General features: G+C 38.3%; 1 protein-coding gene across 2 annotated transcripts in view; it reads left to right on the top strand.

Moving 5' to 3' along the window:
• Positions 1–18,524, top strand: part of VPS54 (VPS54 subunit of GARP complex) — a 352,784-nt gene extending 334,260 nt beyond the window's left edge. For both annotated transcript variants that reach the window (XM_053712074.1, XM_053712073.1), the window contains exon 23: positions 17,065–18,524. In XM_053712074.1, coding sequence (XP_053568049.1) covers positions 17,065–17,170 — 106 coding nt within the window. In that variant the 3' untranslated portion in view covers positions 17,171–18,524. The remainder of the gene's footprint in view (positions 1–17,064) is intronic.
• Positions 18,525–22,747: the final 4,223 nt, after the last annotated feature.

The following is a 22,747-nucleotide window of genomic DNA, read 5'->3' as shown; positions in this document are numbered from 1 at the left end:
TTCTGATAGCGCCTGCGTGGCCACGCAGGACCTGGTATGCAGATCTAGTGGACATGTCATCCTGTCCACCTTGGTCTCTGCCTCTGAGACAGGACCTTCTAATTCAGGGTCCTTTCAAACATCAAAATCTAATTTCTCTGAAGCTGACTGCTTGGAAATTGAACGCTTGATTTTATCAAAGCGTGGTTTTTCGGAGTCAGTTATTGATACCTTAATACAGGCTAGGAAGCCTGTTACCAGAAAGATTTACCATAAAATATGGCGTAAATACTTACATTGGTGCGAATCCAAGAGTTACTCATGGAGTAAAGTTAGGATTCCTAGGATATTGTCCTTTCTACAAGAAGGTTTAGAAAAGGGTTTATCTGCTAGTTCCTTAAAGGGACAGATCTCAGCTCTGTCCATTCTTTTACACAAGCGTCTGTCAGAAGTTCCAGACGTTCAGGCTTTTTGCCAGGCTTTGGCCAGGATTAAGCCTGTGTTTAAAACTGTTGCTCCACCATGGAGTTTGAATTTAGTTCTTAACGTTTTACAGGGTGTTCCGTTTGAACCCCTTCATTCCATTGATATCAAGCTGTTATCTTGGAAAGTTCTGTTTTTAATGGCTATTTCCTCGGCTCGTAGAGTCTCTGAGTTATCAGCCTTACATTGTGATTCTCCGTATCTGATTTTTCATTCAGATAAGGTAGTTCTGCGTACTAAACCTGGGTTCTTACCTAAGGTTGTCACTAATAAGAATATCAATCAAGAGATTGTTGGGCCATCATTGTGTCCGAATCCTTCTTCAAAGAAGGAACGACTTCTGCACAATCTAGATGTAGTCCGTGCCCTGAAATTTTATTTACAAGCAACTAAAGATTTTCGCCAAACTTCTTCCCTGTTTGTCGTTTATTCTGGACAGAGGAGAGGTCAAAAAGCTTCTGCTACCTCTCTCTCTTTTTGGCTTCGTAGCATAATACGTTTAGCCTATGAGACTGCTGGACAGCAGCCTCCTGAAATAATTACAGCTCATTCCACTAGAGCTGTGGCTTCCACTTGGGCCTTTAAGAATGAGGCCTCTGTTGAACAGATTTGCAAGGCTGCAACTTGGTCTTCTCTTCATACTTTTTCCAAATTTTACAAATTTGACACTTTTGCTTCTTCGGAGGCTGTTTTTGGGAGAAAGGTTCTTCAGGCAGTGGTTCCTTCCGTATAAAGATCCTGCCTGTCCCTCCCGTCATCCGTGTACTTTAGCTTTGGTATTGGTATCCCAGAAGTAATGATGACCCGTGGACTGACCACACTTAACAGGAGAAAACATAATTTATGCTTACCTGATAAATTCCTTTCTCCTGTAGTGTGGTCAGTCCACGGCCCGCCCTGTTTTTTATGGCAGGTCTAAATTTTTAAATTATACTCCAGTCACCACTGCACCCTATAGTTTCTCCTTTCTCGTTTGGTTCTTGGTCGAATGACTGGGTGTGACATAGAGGGGAGGAGCTATATAGCAGCTCTGCTTGGGTGATCCTCTTGCACTTCCTGTTGGGGAGGAGTTAATATCCCAGAAGTAATGATGACCCGTGGACTGACCACACTACAGGAGAAAGGAATTTATCAGGTAAGCATAAATTATGTTTTTCTTTCATGTAATTAGCAAGAGTCCATGAGCTAGTGACGTATGGGATAATGAATACCCAAGATGTGGAACTTCCACGCAAGAGTCACTAGAGAGGGAGGGATAAAATAAAGACAGCCAATTCCGCTGAAAAATAATCCACACCCCAAAAATAAAGTTTAAATCTTATAATGAAAAAAACTGAAATTATAAGCAGAAGAATCAAACTGAAACAGCTGCCTGAAGTACTTTTCTACCAAAAACTGCTTCAGAAGAAGAAAACACATCAAAATGGTAGAATTTAGTAAAAGTATGCAAAGAAGACCAAATTGCTGCTTTGCAAATCTGATCAACCGAAGCTTCATTCCTAAATGCCCAGGAAGTAGAGACTGACCTAGTCGAATGAGCTGTAATCCTTTGAGGCAGAGTTCTACCCGACTCAACATAATGATGAATCAAGGATTTTAACCAAGATGCCAAAGAAATGGCAGAAGCCTTTTGACCTTTCCTAGAACCAGAAAAGATAACAAATAGACTAGAAGTCTTTCGGAAATCTTTAGTAGCTTCAACATAATATTTCAAAGCTCTAACTACATCCAAAGAATGCAACGATCTTTCCTTAGAGTTCTTAGGATTAGGACACAACGAAGGAACCACAATTTCTCTACTAATGTTGTTAGAATTCACAACCTTAGGTAAAAATTTAAATGAAGTTCGCAAAACCGCCTTATCCTGATGAATAATCAGAAAAGGAGACTCACAAGAAAGAGCAGATAATTCAGAAACTCTTCTAGCAGAAGAGATGGCCAAAAGAAACAAAACTTTCCAAGAAAGTAATTTAATATCCAGGGAATGCATAGGTTCAAACGGAGGAGCTTGAAGAGCCCCCAGAACCAAATTCAAACTCCAAGGAGGAGAAATTGACTTAATGACAGGTTTTATACGAACCAAAGCCTGTACAAAACAATGAATATCAGGAAGATTAGCAATCTTTCTGTGAAAAAGAGCAGAGATTTGTCCTTTCAAGGAACTTGCAGACAAACCTCTATCCAAACCATCCTGAAGAAACTGTAAAATTCTAGTAATTCTAAAAGAATGCCAAGAAAAATGATGAGAAGAACACCAAGAAATGTAAGTCTTCCAGACTCGATAATATATCTTCCTAGAAACAGATTTACGAGCCTGTAACATAGTATTAATGACGGAGTCAGAGAAACCTCTATGACTGAGAATCAAGCGTTCAATCTCCATACCTTCAAATTTAAGGATTTGAGATCCTGATGGAAAAAAGGACCTTGCGATAGAAGGTCTGGTCTTAACGGAATAGTCCACGGTTGGCAAGTAGCCATCCGGACAAGATCCGCATACCAAAACCTGTGAGGCCATGCTGGAGCTACCAGCAGAACAAACTAACGCTCCTTTAGAATCTTGGAAATCACTCTTGGAAGAAGAACTAGAGGAGGAAAGATATAGGCAGGATGATACTTCCAAGGAAGTGACAATGCATCCACTGCTTCCGCCTGAGGATCCCTGGATCTGGACAGATACCTGGGAAGCTTCTTGTTTAGATGAGAAGCCATCAGATCTATTTCTGGAAGTCCCCACATTTGAACAATCTGAAGAAATACCTCTGGGTGTAGAGACCATTCGCCCGGATGTAATGTTTGGCGACTGAGATAATCCGCTTCCCAATTGTCTATACCTGGGATATGAACCGCAGAGATTAGACAGGAGCTGGATTCCGCCCATACAAGTATTCGAGATACTTCTTTCATAGCCAGAGGGACTGTGAGTCCCTCCTTGATGATTGACATATGCCACGGTTGTGACATTGTCTGTCTGAAAACAAATGAACGACTCTCTCTTTAGAAGAGGCCACGACTGAAGAGCTCTGAAAATCGCACGGAGTTCCAAAATAATGATTGGTAATCTCGCCTCCTGAGATTCCCAAACCCCTTGTGCTGTCAGAGACCCCCATACAGCTCCCCAACCTGTCAGACTTGCATCTGTTGAGATCACAGTCCAGGTCGGAAGAACAAAAGAAGCCCCCTGAACTAAACGATGATGGTCGGTCCACCACGTTAGAGAGTGTCGTACAATCGGTTTTAAAGATATTAATTGTGATATCTTTGTATAATCCTTGCACCACTGGTTCAGCATACAGAGCTGAAGAGGTCGCATGTGAAAACGAGCAAAGGGGATCGCGTCCGATGCAGCAGTCATAAGACCTAGAATTTCCATGCATAAGGCTACCGAAGGGAATGATTGAGACTGAAGGTTTCGACAAGCTGAAACCAATTTTAGACGTCTCTTGTCCGTCAGTGACAGAGTCATGGACACTGAATCTATCTGGACACCTAAAAAGGTTACCCTTGTCTGATGAATCAACAAACTCTTTGGTAAATTGATCCTCCAACCATGTTCTTGAAGAAACGACGCAAGTCGATTCGTATGAGATTCTGCTAAATGTGAAGACTGAGCAAGTACCAAGATATCGTCCAAATAAGGAAATACCACAATACCCTGTTCTCTGATTACAGATAGAAGTGCACCGAGAACTTTTGTAAAAATCCTTGGAGCTGTTGCTAGGCCAAACGGCAGAGCCACAAACTGGTAATGCTTGTCCAGAAAAGAGAATCTCAGAAACTGATAGTGATCTGGATGAATCGGAATATGCAGATATGCATCTTGTAAATCTATTGTGAACATATAATGCCCTTGCTGAACAAAAGGCAGAATAGTCCTTATAGTTACCATTTTGAATGTTGGTATCCTTACATAACGATTCAATATTTTAAAATCCAGAACTGGTCTGAAGGAATTCTCCTTCTTTGGTACAATGAAGAGATTTGAGTAAAACCCCAGCCCCTGTTCCAAAACTGGAACTGGCACAATTACTCCAGTCAACTCTAGATCTGAAACACATTTCAGAAATGCTTGAGCCTTCACTGGATTTATTGGGACACGGGAAAGAAAAAATTTTCTTGCAGGAGGCCTTATCTTGAAGCCTATTCTGTACCCTTGTGAAACAATATTCTGAATCCAAAGATTGTGAATCGAATTGATCCAAATTTCTTTGAAAAAACGTAATCTGCCCCCTACCAGCTGAGCTGGAATGAGGGCCGCACCTTCATGTGGACTTGGGAGCTGGCTTTGGCTTCCTAAAAGGCTTGGATTTATTCCAGACTGGAAATGGTTTCCAAACTGATACTGCTCCTGTAGGGGAAGGATCAGGTTTTTGTTCCTTATTGTGAGGAAAGGAACGAAAACGATTAGCAGACCTAAATTTACCTTTAGATTTTTTATCCTGTGGTAAAAAAGTTCCTTTCCCCCCAGTAACAGTTGAAATAATAGAATCCAACTGTGAACAAACAATTTATTACCTTGGAAAGAAAGGGAAAGCAAAGTTGACTTAGAAGACATATCAGCATTCTAAGTTTTAAGCCATAACGCTCTTCTAGCTAAAGACATATACCTGACATCAACCCTAATGATATCAAAGATAGCATCACAAATAAAGTTATTAGCCTGTTGAAGAAGATTAACAATGCTATGAGTATTATGATCTGTTACTTGTTGTGCTAAAGCTTCCAACCAGAAAGTTGAAGCTGCAGCAACATCCGCCAAAGATATAGCAGGTCTAAGAAGATTACCTGAACATAAGTAAGCTTTTCTTAGAAAGGATTCAATTTTCCTATCTAAAGGATCCTTAAAGGAAGTACTATCTGCCGTAGGAATAGTAGTACGTTTAGCAAGAGTGGAGATAGCCCCATCAACTTTAGGGATTTTGTCCCAAAACTCTAATCTGTCAGATGGTACAGGATATAATTGCTTAAACCGTTTAGAAGGAGTAAATGAATTATCCAAATTATTCCATTCCCTAGAAATTACTTCAGAAATAGCATCAGGGACGGGAAAAACCTCTGGAATAACTACAGGAGGTTTAAAAACTGTATTCAAACGTTTAGATTTAGTATCAAGAGGACCGGATTCCTCTATTTCTAATGCAATTAAGACTTCTTTAAGTAAAGAACGAATAAATTCCATTTTAAATAAATATGAAGATTTATCAGTATCAACCTCTGAAACAGAATCCTCTGAACCAGAAAAATCATTATCAGAATCAGAATGATGATGTTCATTTAAAAATTCATCTGAAAAATGAGAAGTTTTAAAAGACTTTTTACGTTTACTAGAAGGGGGAATAACAGACATAGCCTTCTTAATAGATTTAGAAACAAAATCTCTTATGTTAACAGGAACACCCTGAATATTAGATGTTGATGGAACAGCAGCAGGTAATGGAACATTACTAAAGGAAATCTTATCTGCATTAACAAGTTTGTCATGACATTCATTACAAACAACAGCCGGAGGAACAGTTACCATAAAATTGATCAAATTCCTTAAATGACAGTTTCAGGAATGGGAAAAAATGCCAGTGAACAAGCTTCTAGCAAGCAGAAGCAAATAAACAATGAGACTTAAATAATATGCAGACAATAATGACGCCCAGATTTTTTAGCGCCAAAAAAGACGCCCACATTATTTGGCACCTAAATGCTTTAAGCGCCAAAAATGACGCCACATCCGGTGACGGCGACATTTTTGCCGCAAAAACGTCAAAAAAATGACGCAACTTCCGGCGACAGGTATGACGCCAGAAATGACAAGGAAAATTTTTTTGCGCCAAAAAAGTCCGCGCCAAGAATGACGCAATAAAATGAAGTATTTTCAGCCCCCGCGAGCCTAACAGCCCACAGGAAAAAAAAGTCAAATTTTAAGGTAAGAAAAAATTGATTATTCAAATGCATTATCCCAAATAATGAAACTGACTGTCTGAAATAAGGAATGTTGAACATCCTGAATCAAGGCAAATACATGTTTAAACACATATATTTAGAACTTTATATAAAAGTGCCCAACCATAGCTTAGAGTGTCACAAAAATAAGACTTACTTACCCCAGGACACTCATCTACATGTAGTAGAAAGCCAAACCAGTACTGAAACGAGAATCAGTAGAGGTAATGGTATATATAAGAGTATATCGTCGATCTGAAAAGGGAGGTAAGAGATGAATCTCTACGACCGATAACAGAGAACCTATGAAATAGACCCCGTAGAAGGAGATCATTGAATTCAAATAGGCAATACTCTCTTCACATCCCTCTGACATTCACTGCACACTGAGAGGAAAACCGGGCTCCAGCCTGCTGCGAAGCGCATATCAACAAAGAATCTAGCACAAACTTACTTCACCACCTCCATGGGAGGCAAAGTTTGTAAAACTGAATTGTGGGTGTGGTGAGGGGTGTATTTATAGGCATTTTGAGGTTTGGGAAACCTTGCCCCTCCTGGTAGGAATGTATATCCCATACGTCACTAGCTCATGGACTCTTGCTAATTACATGAAAGAAACTGTTTATTAAAAAAATAATATCACAACACTCACATTTATAAACCTCAATCTGTATGAGGTAAGATATACAATGTTTGCAGATAACTGTCATCTTATTATAGCTGAAATAGCCGGAAAAGTTTGTGCAGTAGAGAGAATGTTTCGGTACAGTTACCCAATTTAATCTTACGACCAGGTAGAAAACAATACTGTTCGAGATGGGCCAGGAATGCATGCCAACAAGTTACACCTTGCACGTTTCAAAGTATCAGATTTACTTCTTCATTAGAGGTAATAAGCCTATATTGCATTCCTTGCTTATTTTTTTATATGAAATTTATATATAGAAAATTATAAAGTGGGATATTCACATGTGAAGCTCAATGATCAGTATTGCAGATACTTAGTACCGTGCACACTGAAAATGGCAAACATGTTTTAGAGTTTGCTAACGCACTCCACTACGTGGGCACGTAGTTCTATAATTGGAGCACCACATCACTGACTTCTGAGACAGATTGAGGGAGCAAAAGTTGCAGACCCGACTGTTCCTCTGTAATCTTGAAATGAGATGCCAGTTGGACAGAGTCTAGACAAATAGTCTCCAGCCACTTTTGTTTGGTTTCAGGCCCCATAGGTAAGTAGAGGGTATAGCGATTACTGTGTCATCCCAAGTTTGCATTCCAGAACCAGCTGCACTCTCATCTTGGCCAGCCTGGAGCTCTGCAGCACAAATCAAGGCCCCTGAAGACTCAGGGCCACCGGCACCTCCCATTGTCACAATGCAACTCAACAGCTCAATTGATTTCATTACCTCTCCGCTTAGCCCAAGGGATTCCGGCGGGTGGTTATGCTTCTTTGTGGAGTGGAATCTTTGTAGCACTGCATTTCACAAGGGTCTTTTCTCTTTTAGTGTATAATGCGGCTGACTTAGGACTATAATAGTAGTCAGTCCTATGCCGGTGCTTGTAGTCAAACTAAAATTTGGAGTATTTCTTGCTCCATGCTCCGGAAGTGGCCACGCAGTAGCCGGGCCATTTCAGACTCCCGTCTATCAAGAGCCCCATTTAAGAGAAAGGTATGCTCGCTACAATAAAACTCTGTTCCTCCTGCTGAATCCTCTTAGAAGGCTGCCACCTGAGGTCCCAGCGGTCATACATTCAGCAAATTTGGAGTAGATGCTGAATACCTGCTATAATAATCATCGGATTAGAGAGAGAGAGAGAGAGAGACATACACACACTATATATATATATATATATATATATATATATATTGTGTGTGTGTATATATAATAATCTTTTAAACAACTGTGTAAGATGGAAGAGCACTTATAAACATAATACTACAATATGCACAGAAATGTATCTGTAGATTTATTTTACAAAGGAAAACCAGCAGCAGTGTACTCACTCAAACATTCTCACGGAGTACATGCAGACATCTGAAACCTGACCCAGAGAGCATTACCAATAGACCTCCTCTCACACACAAATGTTCCGGTCAGAAATTTTTATGACACCTATCCTAAAGAGCCGACAGCAGCCTCATGTAAACAGTGAATCTTTTCTTGTATTATAGATTCACTGTTTACTGTTGCGGTCTCTGATGCATGTTTCCTCTCTGTCAGACCCCTAACCCAAACGAGCATTTGAGGGTTGCTATTAGATACAGTAAGTCAAAAGTTTTACAGCAACCCTCAAATGCTCGTTTGGGCTAGGGGTCTGACAGAGAGGAAACATGCAGCAGAGACCGCAACAGTAAACAGTGAATCTATAATACAAGAAAAGATTCACTGTTTACATGAGGCTGCTGTCGGCTCTTTAGGATAGGTGTCATAAAAATTCCTGACCGGAACATTTGTGTGTGAGAGGAGGTCTATTGTTAATGCTCTCTGTGTCAGATATCTGCGCAGTGTGCACAGCAAGTCCTGATGTGGTGTAGCTGGGGGCTGTAACCAGATTAATCCTGACACAAATGCTGTCGGCTCGTCTGCTATGTGAGAGAGGCGGGGTCATGTGACGTTGCGCGATGATGTCACCCCTGAATCGATTCTGATCTGCACTGCATCGATGCAGCATCGTTAACAGGCTGCATCGCGATGCATCACAGAATCGATTATTTTAGGCACCCCTAAAAATAACCCTTTGTATCCTTAACCGCTGAACACAAACCTTAAAAAAGAAAAAGCTTTTAGTTGATGGTTATATAAAAAATAAAAACATAAATAAAAAAAAACATTTTATAAATTATATTTAGGGCTACAAAGACAAAGCTTGCATTTATATCCAATACTTCCAGGGGTTATCAAGGGGTAACCCATCAAAATAGACCATCCTCATTTCTTAAAGAACCATAAAACCTTGTGGACCAACATGTGCTCAGAATTATTTTGCGACAATATTTATAACAATATGCTGCCAAAATATGGTTCGTCATCCAAGAGTCCACCTAGTTAGATTTTAACAGACCAAAGTATTTTATCAGTCGATTTTCTTAGAAGGTAATACCTCTTTTAATCCTTTAGATAGGAAAATGTAATCTTATCTAAGGAAAGCTTATTTACATTCTGGCTATATTCTCAGACCTGCCATTTCTATGGCTGATGTTGCGGCTGCATCAACTTTTTGGTTGGATAGCTTAGCACAACGGGATAAAGATTCTGATTTGCATAGCATTGTTAGTTTGCTTCAACATGCTAATCATTTTATCTGTGATGCTTTTTTTGATATCATCAAGATAGATGTTAAATCTATGTCTTTGGCTTTTTTTTTTAATTTTCAAAGAGCTTTATTGAAATAAAATGAGGTTTTACAGCAGAACGTGAAAATACATGGAATACTTCAAAGATGTTACAAAACAATACGTCATTAATTAAGCCATGCATCAACTATAATTGTATAATACTCATACATTTCGCTGCAAAACTAAACGGTTATGAATTAAAGCAGTGGGTCTGAAATCTGTAAATATATTGTAGGGATGTTCCTACCTCTGCTTTTGCGGGTGAGATTTGTTATATAAAAGACCATAAGTATCAAATTAATCATTGAACCTCATTACTACCCCAATTGTGGGCCCTATATGAGTAAAGGTACTATGGGGGTTGATTGTAAGTAAAGCATAAGAAAGACAAAATGATAAAAGACAAAAACAAAGAACAAATTAGGAGAATATAAAGGAAGAATTATATGAAACGGATATTTTAAAACAGATAAATTGGAGGACCAAAATTGAGCCAACAGTTGATCTTATAAAGAATATTTAAACATGACACCTCATACCTCTATGGGTCTTATCATTGGATATTGCCTTTTTTTTTTTTTTTTTTTAATATATGAATACACAAGTGGGAGAGAGTTAAATTATACCCGCTTTTTGGTTTAAAAATGTTTTAGGTTAGGAATTGAGGGCTAGCTATTTGTGACACTATATTTTCCCCAGTGGCTAGAGTTTTCTGACATGTCAGTGTAGCCATCAAGTGAATCTGGGCACAGTGAGTTTGGAAATCTTACGCTTCACAGCTAGGGTATTTAGGGGTAGTCACTTAAGCCCTCAAGCTACAAAAGAAATATCTTCCCCTTAAGCAATGATATTCTGCTATCCTCTATTTCGCGGCCCCGGCCGCAATCCGCAAAAAGATATTTTAAGACATAGGGACAGTGCATTATTAAGCGATTGCAATATTTATCCTATTACCGCAATTAACAATCTCTCACCAAGAAGCTGTTATGGCCAATGTATGAGCTGTATAACATTAGGGGTGAACATAAAAACTGAATAAACTGTATATCAAACACAGATCAAAACTAATTAACATGACAACTTTACATGGTTACCGACATTTCCATTACAAGAATTTGATGGCCCTATTGATAAGTTAAGTCGATATCAGCCCCCTATAACTGCCTGATCATGTAGGCTGGCTTCTGGACTAGCTAGATATATTCTTTGCGGAGGTCTACCCAACCAAGTCTTTCGGGACGAGAGTCTTATTAGCATGTCGGCATGCTGCAGTTCAAATGGGAGTATGATCAGTGTGAAGCCATGCTGCCCATCCGGGTCTATAAGCTTTCCTCTGCGGTCATTCCACCTGGGTACTATATGGCAAAAGGCCTGATGACCTATCGATCTTAATTGTCCAGGGAGCCCCTTCCCCTAAGGACTCTGGCTCCAATTGGAAGCCATCCTCGAGTTGGAATAAATCCAAGCCTTATAAGAAACCAAAGCCAGCCCCCAAGACTGTATGAAGGTGCGGCCCTCAATCCAGTTCTGTTGGTGGGGGGGCAGATGGAAATTATTTCAAGACGTTTGGGCAGGTTCCGTTCAGAATCATTGGATTCAGAATATTGTCTCTCAGGGGTATCAAATAGGTTTAAGAATAAGACCTCCTGTGAGAAGATTTTTTTCTCTCTCCAACAAATCCTGTGAAAGCTCAGGCCTTTCTGTAGTGTGTTTCAGATCTAGAGCTTTCAGGGGTAATTGTATAAGTTCCACTTCTGGAACAGGGTCTGGGTTTTTATTCAAATCTATTCATTGTCCCGAAGAAGGAAAATTCTTCAGACCAGTTCTGGATCTGAAGTTTTTGAATCAATTTGTAAGGGTCCCAACTTTCAAGATGGTGACTATAAGGAATATTCTGCCTTTTGTTCAGCAAGGTCATTACATGTCCTCAATAGACTTACAGTATGCGTATCTTCACATTCCGATTCATCCAGACCACTATCGGTTTCTGAGATTCTCTTTTCAAGACCAGCATTACCAATTTGTTGCTCTTCCATTTGGCCTAGCAACAGCTCCAAGAATCTTTTTGAAGGTTCTCGGGGCCCTTCTATCTGTAATCAGAGAGCAGGGTATTTCGGTGTTTCCTTATTTGGACAATATCTTGGTACTGGCTCAATCTTTTCATTTAGCAAAATCTCACACAAATCAACTTTGTGTTGTTTCTTCAAAAGCATGGTTGGAGGATCAATTTACCAAAGAGTTTCTTGATTCCTCAGGCAAGGGTCAACGTTTTAGGTATCCAGATTGATTCAGTGTCCATGACTCTGTCTTTAACAGACAAGAGACAAATTAAATTGGTTTCTGCCTATCAAAACCTTCAGTCTCGATCATTCCCTTCAGTGGCTATGTGCATGGAAGTTTTAGGTCTCATGACTGCAGCATCGGACGCGATCCCCTTTGCTCGTTTTCATATGAGACCTCTGCAGCTTTGCATGTTGAATCAATAGTGCAGGGATTATACTCAGATATCACAATTGATATACTTAAATCCCAACATTCAACTCTCTCTGTCCTGGTGGTTGGACCATCATCAGATTATTCAAGGGGCCTCTTTTGTTTGTCCTTCCTGGACTGTGATTTCAACAGATGTAAGTCTCACAGGTTGGGGAGCTGTCTGGGGGTCTCCGACAGAACAAGGAGTTTTGAATCCTCAAGAGGCAAGGTTACCAATCAATATTTTATAACTCTGTGCTATTTTAAGGGCTATTCAGGCTTGGCCTCTATTAAAGAGAAAATCATTCATTTGTTTTCAGACAGACAATATCACAACTGTGGCATATGTCAATCACTCGCAGTCCTTTAGCCATGAAAGAAGTATCTTGGATAGTTTCTTGGGCGGAATCCAACTCCTGTCTAATTTCTGCGAAACATATCCCAGGTGTACACAATTGGGAAGCGGATTATCTCAGTCATCAGTCTTTACATCCAGGGGAGAGGTCTCTCCATCCAGATGTATTTTGTCAGATTGTACAGATGGGGGGTCTTCCCGAAATAGATCTGATGGCTTCCCATCTAAACAAAAAGCTTCCCAGGTACCTTTACAGGTCCAGAGATCCTTAGGCGGAGATGGTGGATGCGTTAGCAGTTCCTTGGTTTTACCAACCTGCTTACATTTTTCCGCCTCTAGTTCTTCTTCCAAGGGTGATCTCCAAGATCATGGAACAATTACATGTGTTTCTGATAGCACCAGCATGGCCTCACAGGTTTTGGTATGAGAATCTTGTCCGGATGTCCAGTTGCCAACCTTGGCCACTTCCTTTAAGGCCAGACCTTCTGTCTCAAGGGCCGTTTTTCCATGAGGATCTCAAATCGCTTAATTTGACAGTATGGAAATTGAACGCTTAGTGCTTAGTCATAGAGGTTTCTCTGACTCAGTGATTAATACTATGCTACAGGATCGTAAGTCTGTTTCAAGGAAGATTTATTATCGGGTTTGGAAGACTTACATTTCATGGTGTTCTTCTCATAAATTCTCTTGGCATTCTTTCAGAATTCCTAGAATTTTACAGTTACTTCAGGATGGTTTGGATAAAGGTTTGTCTGCAAGTACTTTGAATGGACAAATCTCTGCTCTTTCTGTTTTATTTCATAGAAAGATTGCTAAACTTCCTGATACTCACTGTTTTGTTCAGGCTTTGGTTTGTATCAAGCCTGTTATTAAATCAATCTCTCCTCTTTGAGTCTTAATTTGGTGTTGAAGGCTATGCAGGCTCCTCATTTTGAGCCTATGCATTCTTTGGATATTAAACCACTTTCTTGGAAAGTGTTGTTTATTTTGGCTATCTCTTCAGCTAGAAGAGTTTCTGAATTGTCTGCTCTCTCTTGTGAGTCTTCTTTTCTGATTTTTCATCAGGATAAGGCTGTTTTGCGGACTTCGTTTAAATTTCTTCCTAATTATAACAACATTAGTAGGGAAATTGTTGTTACTTCCTTGTGTCCTAATACATTTAAGGAGATAAACTAGGGCTGCAACTAACTATTTTCATAATCGATTAATCGGCCGATTATTTTTTCGATTAATCGGATTAAAAAAATAAAATAATTTGTTCTTATATTAAAATAAAATCCACATACTGAGTGTTACAAATATAAACATCAGACTAAATTTTTAGAATTAAACAAAACCACAAACTGTTTGAAAAGAGGTAGAACTAGAAAGAGAGAGACTATTTATTACATTCTGTTATTCAGTCTTTCAGAAAATTTGCATTGAGATACAAAAATGTCAACATGCCTACATGTTCCTGGCTTAGGCTGGCTCTCTTTTTACAAGCTATTTTGCCTGCATCCGAGAAGAGGCGCTCAGAGGGTGTTGAGGTGCCTGAGATGCATAAGTAGGGTTTTTTCAAATTTCGCCAAGGTGGGATATTTATCTTTGTTAGCTCTTCACCAATTCAAAGGGCCTCTTAACAAAGTAAGCCTGGACTTCATTCTAACATGAAAATATCTTGAATATCTATATGCAGTGGTAAATAATCAGCTACACATTACAATTAATTATAAATATATAAAAAAAAAAAAAAAAAGTCAAAAGTGTTAAGGACTATGGGTCCGATTTTATCAAGGGCCAAATGGCTCCTGATGCGCCTTTTTCCGCGCAAACTTTCGGTTTTATTTTTGTAGACTATTGCTTTTATACCACTTTTTTTATTTGTAATGAAGATTCCCTTCACATCAGATTATCATTTCATATAAAAAGTAAGACCGCTGCTCCACAACTGGTCCGCTGCCTCTGAGGCTGCGGTCTGCAATCCGCCCGATCCTATACAATTGGGCTGATTGACACCTCCTGCTAGCGGCCGATTGGCTGCGAATCCGCAGGGGGCAGGATTGCACAAGCAGTTCACCAGCATACGCTGTCGGCATTCAGCATTGTCTGTCGGACATGATACGCTACAGCGTATCATGTCGGACAGACAATGATAAATCAGCCCCTTTATATCAATAGCAGAACAAAGCCGAACACATGTATCTTTACAGTACATATAATCAGCAATAGCAATTGATCCACTAATAATTCTGCAAACTGAAAAAAGTGCACATCAATTCAAATAACTCCCATCAATTTAGGGCTAGGTTTTAAATAACAAGCTTGGCACTCTATTATGCAAAGCAAAGTCCCAAATCACTTGATTCAATATAAACAATCCAAATGATGACTCCTATTATTTCTGGGTTGCACATAGGCCAGGAGTAGTTGTAAACTTATACTGTCCTGAAAAAGTGAAAAGTAAACGTCTGTAGACATCATTTAGTCTAAGGGCATAACCATAAAACACAATACCATGTGCAGGAGCTCATTGGAGGGAAGCAGCTGGTGTTGTGCACAGACCAACAAATTGCAAACCAACTAATCGATTATTAGATTCGTTGACAACTATTTTAATGATCGATTATTATCTATTATTATTTAAAATGATTAGTTGTTGCAGCTCTAAAATAAACTATATTCCTAAAATAACTGATTGAAGCAAATACACTAACTTCAACTATCATGAAAAATAGAATATTGAATCAGAAACTTAACTACAAAGATGATTAAATTGCACATTTCAAAACTGCAAAAATTGGCTTGATAATAGCGACAGGGACACTGAACACAATTTTTTTCTTTCGTGATTCAGATAAAGCAAGCAATTTTAAGAAACTTTCTAATTTACTCCTATTATCAATTTTTATTAATTCTCTTGGTATCTTTATTTGAAAAGCAAGTATGTAAGTTTAGAAGCCGACCCATTTTTGGTAAACAACCTTGATTGTTCTTGCCGATTGGTGGATTAATTCACCCACCAATAAACAACTGCTGTCCAGGTCTGAACCAAAAAGTGTCTGGTTCCTTAGCTTAGATGCCTTCTTTTTCAAATAAAGATAGTAAGAGAACGAATTAAAATTGATAATAGGAGTAAATTAGAAAGTTGCTAAAAATTGCATGCTCTATCTGAGTCATGAAAGAAAAAAACTGGGATCAGTATCCCTTTAATATTTTGCTCATAAACCCTTTAAGACCATTGAAAGGAATCAGGTAAACCAATAATTATAACAAACCGTCAAATAACAATTTATTACAATTCCTGATTCACCCAGCATTATTGTCGACAGATAAGACCAGGTGGTCATCAAACTACAAAAAGGCAATTGATTAGTTTACCTGATTAAATAAAAATAGACATTTTAAATAAATGTGAGATGTAAATTATATCAGCCTTGATATTTAAAGTAAGTTAATTTCATACATCACCAAAAGGAAATAAATTATCCCCTTGTAATTAGGGATCAAGCTGTCAGTTCATAGGTCTGTCCGAATAGGCTAAGATAGCCTCAGCAGTTATATTCCAAAATTATAATCCCACTAGTCTCGGACCTCTGTAGATGATTACAAAATCACCAACTCCATATAGGATTTGACCAGTTACAAATACAGTACAGGAAAAATGAGGTGCAGGCTCCAAAGTCTCCAGCGTCTCAGTTGTGCATCCAAAGCTTCTCCTTCCTCTCCACCTTTCCCGAATTGCAGGGACGCAGAGGAACTTCACTCAGCGCACTACCCATTGCGTAAGGATGTCAGTTGCACTAACCCAATGAGCACAAAATGCGATTTGCACTCTAGCAATCGCATTTACTTTCAACTTGTAATATAAGCACTTTTTCCGTTGCACGCAAAAACCCAATATCACTCACGCTCAACAGCTCCACTTGTAATCTAGCCCTTGGTTTGAATAGAAGTAATTGATTATGTGGAGTGTTGGCTATAGTAATACATAAAATGTGAATGGTAGGCATTCAGAGAGGAAGGAGTTACAAGTGCAATGTCTCACAGATCAGTGTTGAAACTTGTTTAAATTAATATATGTATATTAGAGATCTCAAAGTTAAGCATTTAGGATAGATAAAAACATGAAATACAAAAACAAACATACCTTACAAACAGCAACAAAAGATAACTGAGAAGTAAATTCAGTATTCACCAGAAAAGTCAGCAGATTGTTTTGTTGTATAGGATTAGGATGTTTATACAGTTTTGAGCACTAGATGGCAGTAGTGTTTGCACAGTGTATAACATTATTAAAAGCATTTTTGCTATCATATAGAGCTAAAGACACTCATACATTTCTAAGTCTACCTAAGTATGCTTTTTAACAAAGGGAATAAAGTAAATTTGATCATTGCAGTGACATACAGAACAGAGAGCACATTTTCTAAACCTATATTAAATTGCTGTGCTATTAAAATGTTGTGTTAAATCTTTTTTGTTTTTTTCATGGAACTTTTCTTCTTTTTTTTTGCAGACTTGTGGCAGCGGACATTGCCTTTTACACAGGAAATGTCAAAGCATTGAAAGGTCTTAAAGATCTAGATCTAAACTTGAGTGAAATCTGGGAACAGAAGAGGTGATGCCTAACCAAATAGAGAAATGTTTTAACTCAGTGACTTTAATCAGTGGACTGGACGTCTTGCTTTCAAGACACTAAAATGAAATCCAAAGTCAAAGGCTGGAAAGCTATCTTTACCAAGAAACTGGATCCAGTCTGACTGTCAGGGATTGCCCTTTACAGAGAGTCCTTCAGCAGCGAACAAATGTTCTGCTGACTAGAACTTTCTCATTTTCTTTGGAAACAGGCTCAGGTTTCTTTGGACCAAATCCAAACAAGTGCATGGCTGTAACACAGCTTCTCTTCATGAAGATCCTCTGTAAATGTTTGTATGACAGGGAAAAAAAATTGCTCTGCAAATATTTTAAATCTCTTATAGTGCAATGACATTTCGGTTTCCTATAGTAATGATGGCACAAACTGCATACACTGTAAATCAAAACTTATAATCTAATATAAATGAGAGTGCTGTCATGAAAAAATATATTTTTACATATATATCTCTTATTTGCAGAAACTATAGGTAAATGGTAATAGTCTTAAAAATGGAAGACGAAGGACAATAAGGGAAGTTCTCTATTTAACCAGTTCCGTTATCTCTTCCTTCATTGGTCAGGAATCTTCCTCTCTTTCCTGGATTTTAACTGTATACAAGCTTTGATCTGCAAGACTCATCTTTTTGATGTTGCGGAATAAGCTCAGATTGAGCTATCCCTGTAGCTATTGGTGCTTTTTGTTTGGATAGTTTGGGGGTGATGCTATAAACTGCTGAAATTTTGAATCAGTATTTTTGTATAATATTTTTTTTTTTTTTAAATTAAGGTATTTTTGCCTTTACTGTTATTGGTGAAGCAAAAGTATTTATTTGCAGTATCTGCTATCAATATGGATATTTTCTGATTGCGTTTTAAGTAAATTTCACTAAATAATAATTTTAGTCAGTGGTATTTTTTGCAGTTTGAAATCTTTCCAATTTCTGGCTTTGTAAAATAAAATTGTAAAGTGCCTGTCTGACAGTATAAGTGGAAGGAAATAAGCATTAATATTGTATTTTTATCATTCCCTTTACTGCCATAAAGGCATTCAGCATCAATTTTATGGTGACTCCTCCGGCTACAAAGGGGTGTAAAAGTGAAGATTAAACACTCCACTATTAAGTGCCTGTTTGTATTTTGATTGACATGCTCAAAGTCATAATGTTCCACTCCAAGTGAGTACCTACCCTTGTAATTATGTAGATTTTGTTTCTGATTTTTGCTGCTATGGTTTCTTAAGAAAAGCTTGTTTATTTATCATACCATCAACTCATCTAGCCCCTGCTTCCCCTACTTTTACCTATAATAAAATTGTCTAAACAGACAGAAAAAAAGCCTAAATTGGTGTTGAAAAAATGAGTCTTGGTCTGTGTCGTACACAAAATGTTGACTGTTTATTCATTTTAAAAGTTTACATTCATTGTTGAGTATAAATGATACTCCCAATCTGGACATATAAAAGTATTAAAACTGCTTTGCCATGCTTATACAGCCAGGAAACAATTTCAGGTCTTTGAAAACATCACTGAATTCCCAGGACCACAGAACCGCTTTGAAGCTAACTAAAATCCCCAATAAGGACCCTTCACTATTGAACATTAATTGAAAGCTATGCTATAGTCAAGCCATCCCTTTACCAAATTGAAATTATTTTTAACTAGAGCTGGTGCTTTTTTTGCATTTTGTGTTTAAAACTGCAGTTTTTTTTTGTTTTGTTTCCTTTTGGAACTCCTAATCACAAAAATGTACTTCCTGGTTACCAAGAACCCAGTACTGTTAATATCCATTGATAGATTTCTGCATGAAAAGCATAACAAAATTATTTTTACAAGGATTAAAACCCCAGCTGACCATTTTAAAAGAACTGAGATGGTAGCAGAATGGAACATCAACAGAGTAATTATTAAGATTATATTATATCTCTGGGAAAAACCTTTGATTGAACTATTTAGACACAGAGGAAGCTGAACATTATTATCACAAGATGCATTCAACAAGCAGGAAATTAATTAGATGTACTTTCTATTCCCCATGATTCTTAAGTTAAAAGATGACAAGGCAGAAAGCAGCAGTGAACCTTATTTGCACTTTGTAAGCCCTACAAAATTGGCATATGCACACTAACATTCTTTCCCATAGTGCAATGTTTTGCACTCAACCACAGAAATTGGTATTTGGAGATTGAGAGAAGCAGCATGGGTAAACAATGCTTAATAATTACAGTAATAAACTCTTGAAAGTCAGGGAGAATTTTATTTATGGATATTACAAGATTGGGGAACATGTTACTTGTAGTATCAATAGTATATAAGATTATTTAAATTACAGCCTTGAAAGATTGGCCCAAATTCTTGAATAATAATTTTGTAAGATGACTCACTACTATTGCAAGTTTTGGCTTTCATCAGTATCCAGGATCAAGTAAGCAGACATGTATGTCTTTGATCATTCAGCTCTTCACAGCTATGATGAGGATTAAACCAGTCTAAAAATGTCTCTCAATCTCTCTGCTCTGCATGTGTTGACCATTTGAACCCACTATGGCAGATTGTTCTGTGGGTGCTGACATATAAGATTGTTGTCCTTTGTCACTTTATTTTAGCTGATATAGTATCAAAACTGTAAGCTTTGTAAATGAAAGTTGCTTCCTAAACTTCCACATAGTTTTAAGACCTGTCACTGAGTTAGCTAAGTTAGTAACAATATTTCATTTGTTTTGTTTTTGCCTCAGTTCTGCTATTAAAAAATTATATGAAAACAAAAATTGGATGCTTTAAAATGCAATTAATGTACATTTCTCTCGCTGTGCTGAACAGTGTAAAATAACAATGGTAGTAAACCCTCAAATATGTCTATTTAAAAACAAGTCATTAATAGCAAATTCAATTGTACTGTGGGTTTGACAAGGAAGACAAAAAAAGTAAATTTTCTTCATGCTTCTGAAAGCATTTTTAAATGCTTTTTCTTTCATAAAATGTGAGAGTCCACAAGATCACATGTTGAGTTATACTCCTGTTCACTAGGCACTAGGAGGAAGCAAAACACCCCTATATACCAGACCTGTAATCCCTCCAGTTCTCCCAGAATCCCTCAGTCATACCTATGACCAAGTAGATAGAAAAAGCTAGAAAAGCAGGAAAGTCAAAGCAGGGCAAATTAAGTCCCTAAAAATTCAGTCATTAACAGTATACAGGTGGCTCTCGGTTTACGCCGTTTCAGAATAACCTTTTTTTTCATTCGTTTGGAAAGCAATGCACTAACTAAAATAGCCAGTAGATGGAGCTGTCCGCTTGTTTTGCAGCAAAGTTATGCAACTTAACAGCCTTAAATTGATCTGTGTACACAGATCAGACCAGATCTATCGAGCAAAATTTAGCAGGTACTTCCCTATTATCTTCCAGTCCAGCTGCTTGAGGTGAGGGTGCCTAACTGCTTATTAATCACTGCAGATTGAAATGCATAGAATAGGTGCAGACCCAATATTATCTAACATGCTAACAATGCAGAGAACTGACTGCAGAAAAATGCAAGTAAAAAACGTTTTTGTTCATTAAACTTAGTTTGATGATGTGATGATGCAGTCTGTTGTGTAATTATTTTATTAGGTGATGTGTAGCAAATGTTTTTGTTCATAAAACTTGGTTTGATGATGATACAATCTATATTATTAGGTTTGTAATGCTGTTTAGCATTTAAAGTCTTCATTTTAAAGCTTTTAAAATAATGTATTAGGTGTTACTTATGACAATTTTGAGAGAGGCCTGGAACCTAACCCCCTCACTTCCCATTAACTTACATTATAAACTGGGGTTCGATTTACAACGGTTTCGATTTACAACCATTCCTTCTGGAACCTAACCCTGGCGTAAACTGAGGGCTACCTGTATAAAGAAGGGCAGGGTTTGTGGACACTCACTATCATGAAATAAATTAATTTGTCCAGTAAGAATACATTTTGTTTTCTATGAGAACACCACATCTGAGCTTGTATACTCAAGCAGTGAAGTCTTCGAGACCACCGTGTTTAGGTGGGAACAATACAGGTAAGGTAGGAAAGTTACATATCAGGCACTGCTGCCTGCATAACTTTCCTGCCAAAACAAAATTTACACTAGGAAGATGCAAAAACACCCCTACATATCAGAGATTTTAATGCATCCAACTCTCCCAGATTTTGCATCATTGATGGAGTGAGGTGAATTCTGAAAGATATAGAATGGCATTCTCTAACATACTTGCAACCCTTTTTCCTCATCAGAGAGCCTACAAATAGGACAGAGGGTTAGACAGGAGTCTTCAGCAAGGCAGTGTAAATCTTCCAGTGTGAAGATTTCTCAAGCCTCCCAGGTGAAATATCCACCAATCCGCTGGTCTACAGAGTGCTGTTTCTTTCATGCAGATGCTTTGCCACAGGCGAAATGTGGCCGCTCTTTAAAAGATCCTTGGCACTGTGCTTACACAGATGGGCTTATCTACTGGAAATATTCTTTTGGAACTGAGGTGAGCACAGTAGATACAGTTGCTGACAGGTACAATGCATCTGAGAGCCCACCAGCTATTCATATAAACATGTACACATTATTTACCTATTCTGGGAACATGTATACAAGCACCCCGTACATTTTTAGAACAGCTTTGGCAATTTTTAGACATTTTTTAGTTTTTTTTTGCATATTTGAGGTTACTGTCACTTTAAATCCAGTGCTGCCAGAGCTCTTAACGTAGCGTTTCTTTATTCCTCTTCAATATTTTATACCGGATTTTAGGTTAATATTTTGGCTGGCTTTTATCATGCCTCAGACTTCTCCTTCATTATCCCTGAGGTGCAGTAGCCATCTTAACCTATTGGAAGAAGCATTCCAGGAGGTGGTAAGTCACTCTTTGTTGGAGGTGGATGATATTCCTGCTTTGGACAAACAGCCTGTTAAAAAAACTGATAAATTATTTATGGCAGTTTGACAATCTTTCTGAGCTAATTTCTAATGAAGCATCGCTGGAGGAGATCCAGGATTGCTTGAACCTCTTAAGGACTGCAAACTGCTTTATTCCATTTTTGACTGAGCTGGATAGTAATCGCCACAAATGGCAGCGCTCTGGGCTGGGTGTTTCTGAGGGCGCTAGCAGTTTGGTTTCGTTTGTAAGTTCTGGAGCTCAGTGACCTTCAAAATTCTATAGTGTTTGCTCTATCTCAGACAGGAACCTTTCATTCTGTTACAATTAAACAATGTCAACAAATGGGAGGTGTACTTTATCAGTCACCAATGCCTCCAGTCAGTGGTCAGGTCTTTACATTAGGAGGTTTTCAACCAGATTGTCAGGCACTGGGGAAGTCTAGATTTAAACTATATGGCTTATCATTTGAACCACAAGCTTCCCTATTATTGTTCTAGGTCCAGGGACCCTCAGGCAGTTCTGATGGATACCTTAGTGGTGCTTTGGTAGGTCAAGCTGATGTATATTTTCCTTCCATTTGTTAATTTTCCCAGAGTGATTTCCAAAATCAAGCAGGAACAGGTGTTGAGGATTCAGTTTGCTCTTGATTCTCCTCCCAGAACTTGATATGC

Source organism: Bombina bombina, chromosome 4 (genome assembly GCF_027579735.1).
Source record: "Bombina bombina isolate aBomBom1 chromosome 4, aBomBom1.pri, whole genome shotgun sequence".
In the NCBI taxonomy this organism is placed as follows: Eukaryota; Metazoa; Chordata; class Amphibia; order Anura; family Bombinatoridae; genus Bombina; species Bombina bombina.
The sequence above is the reverse complement of the archived record's forward strand: the minus strand, read 5'-3'. Positions and strand labels throughout refer to the sequence as shown.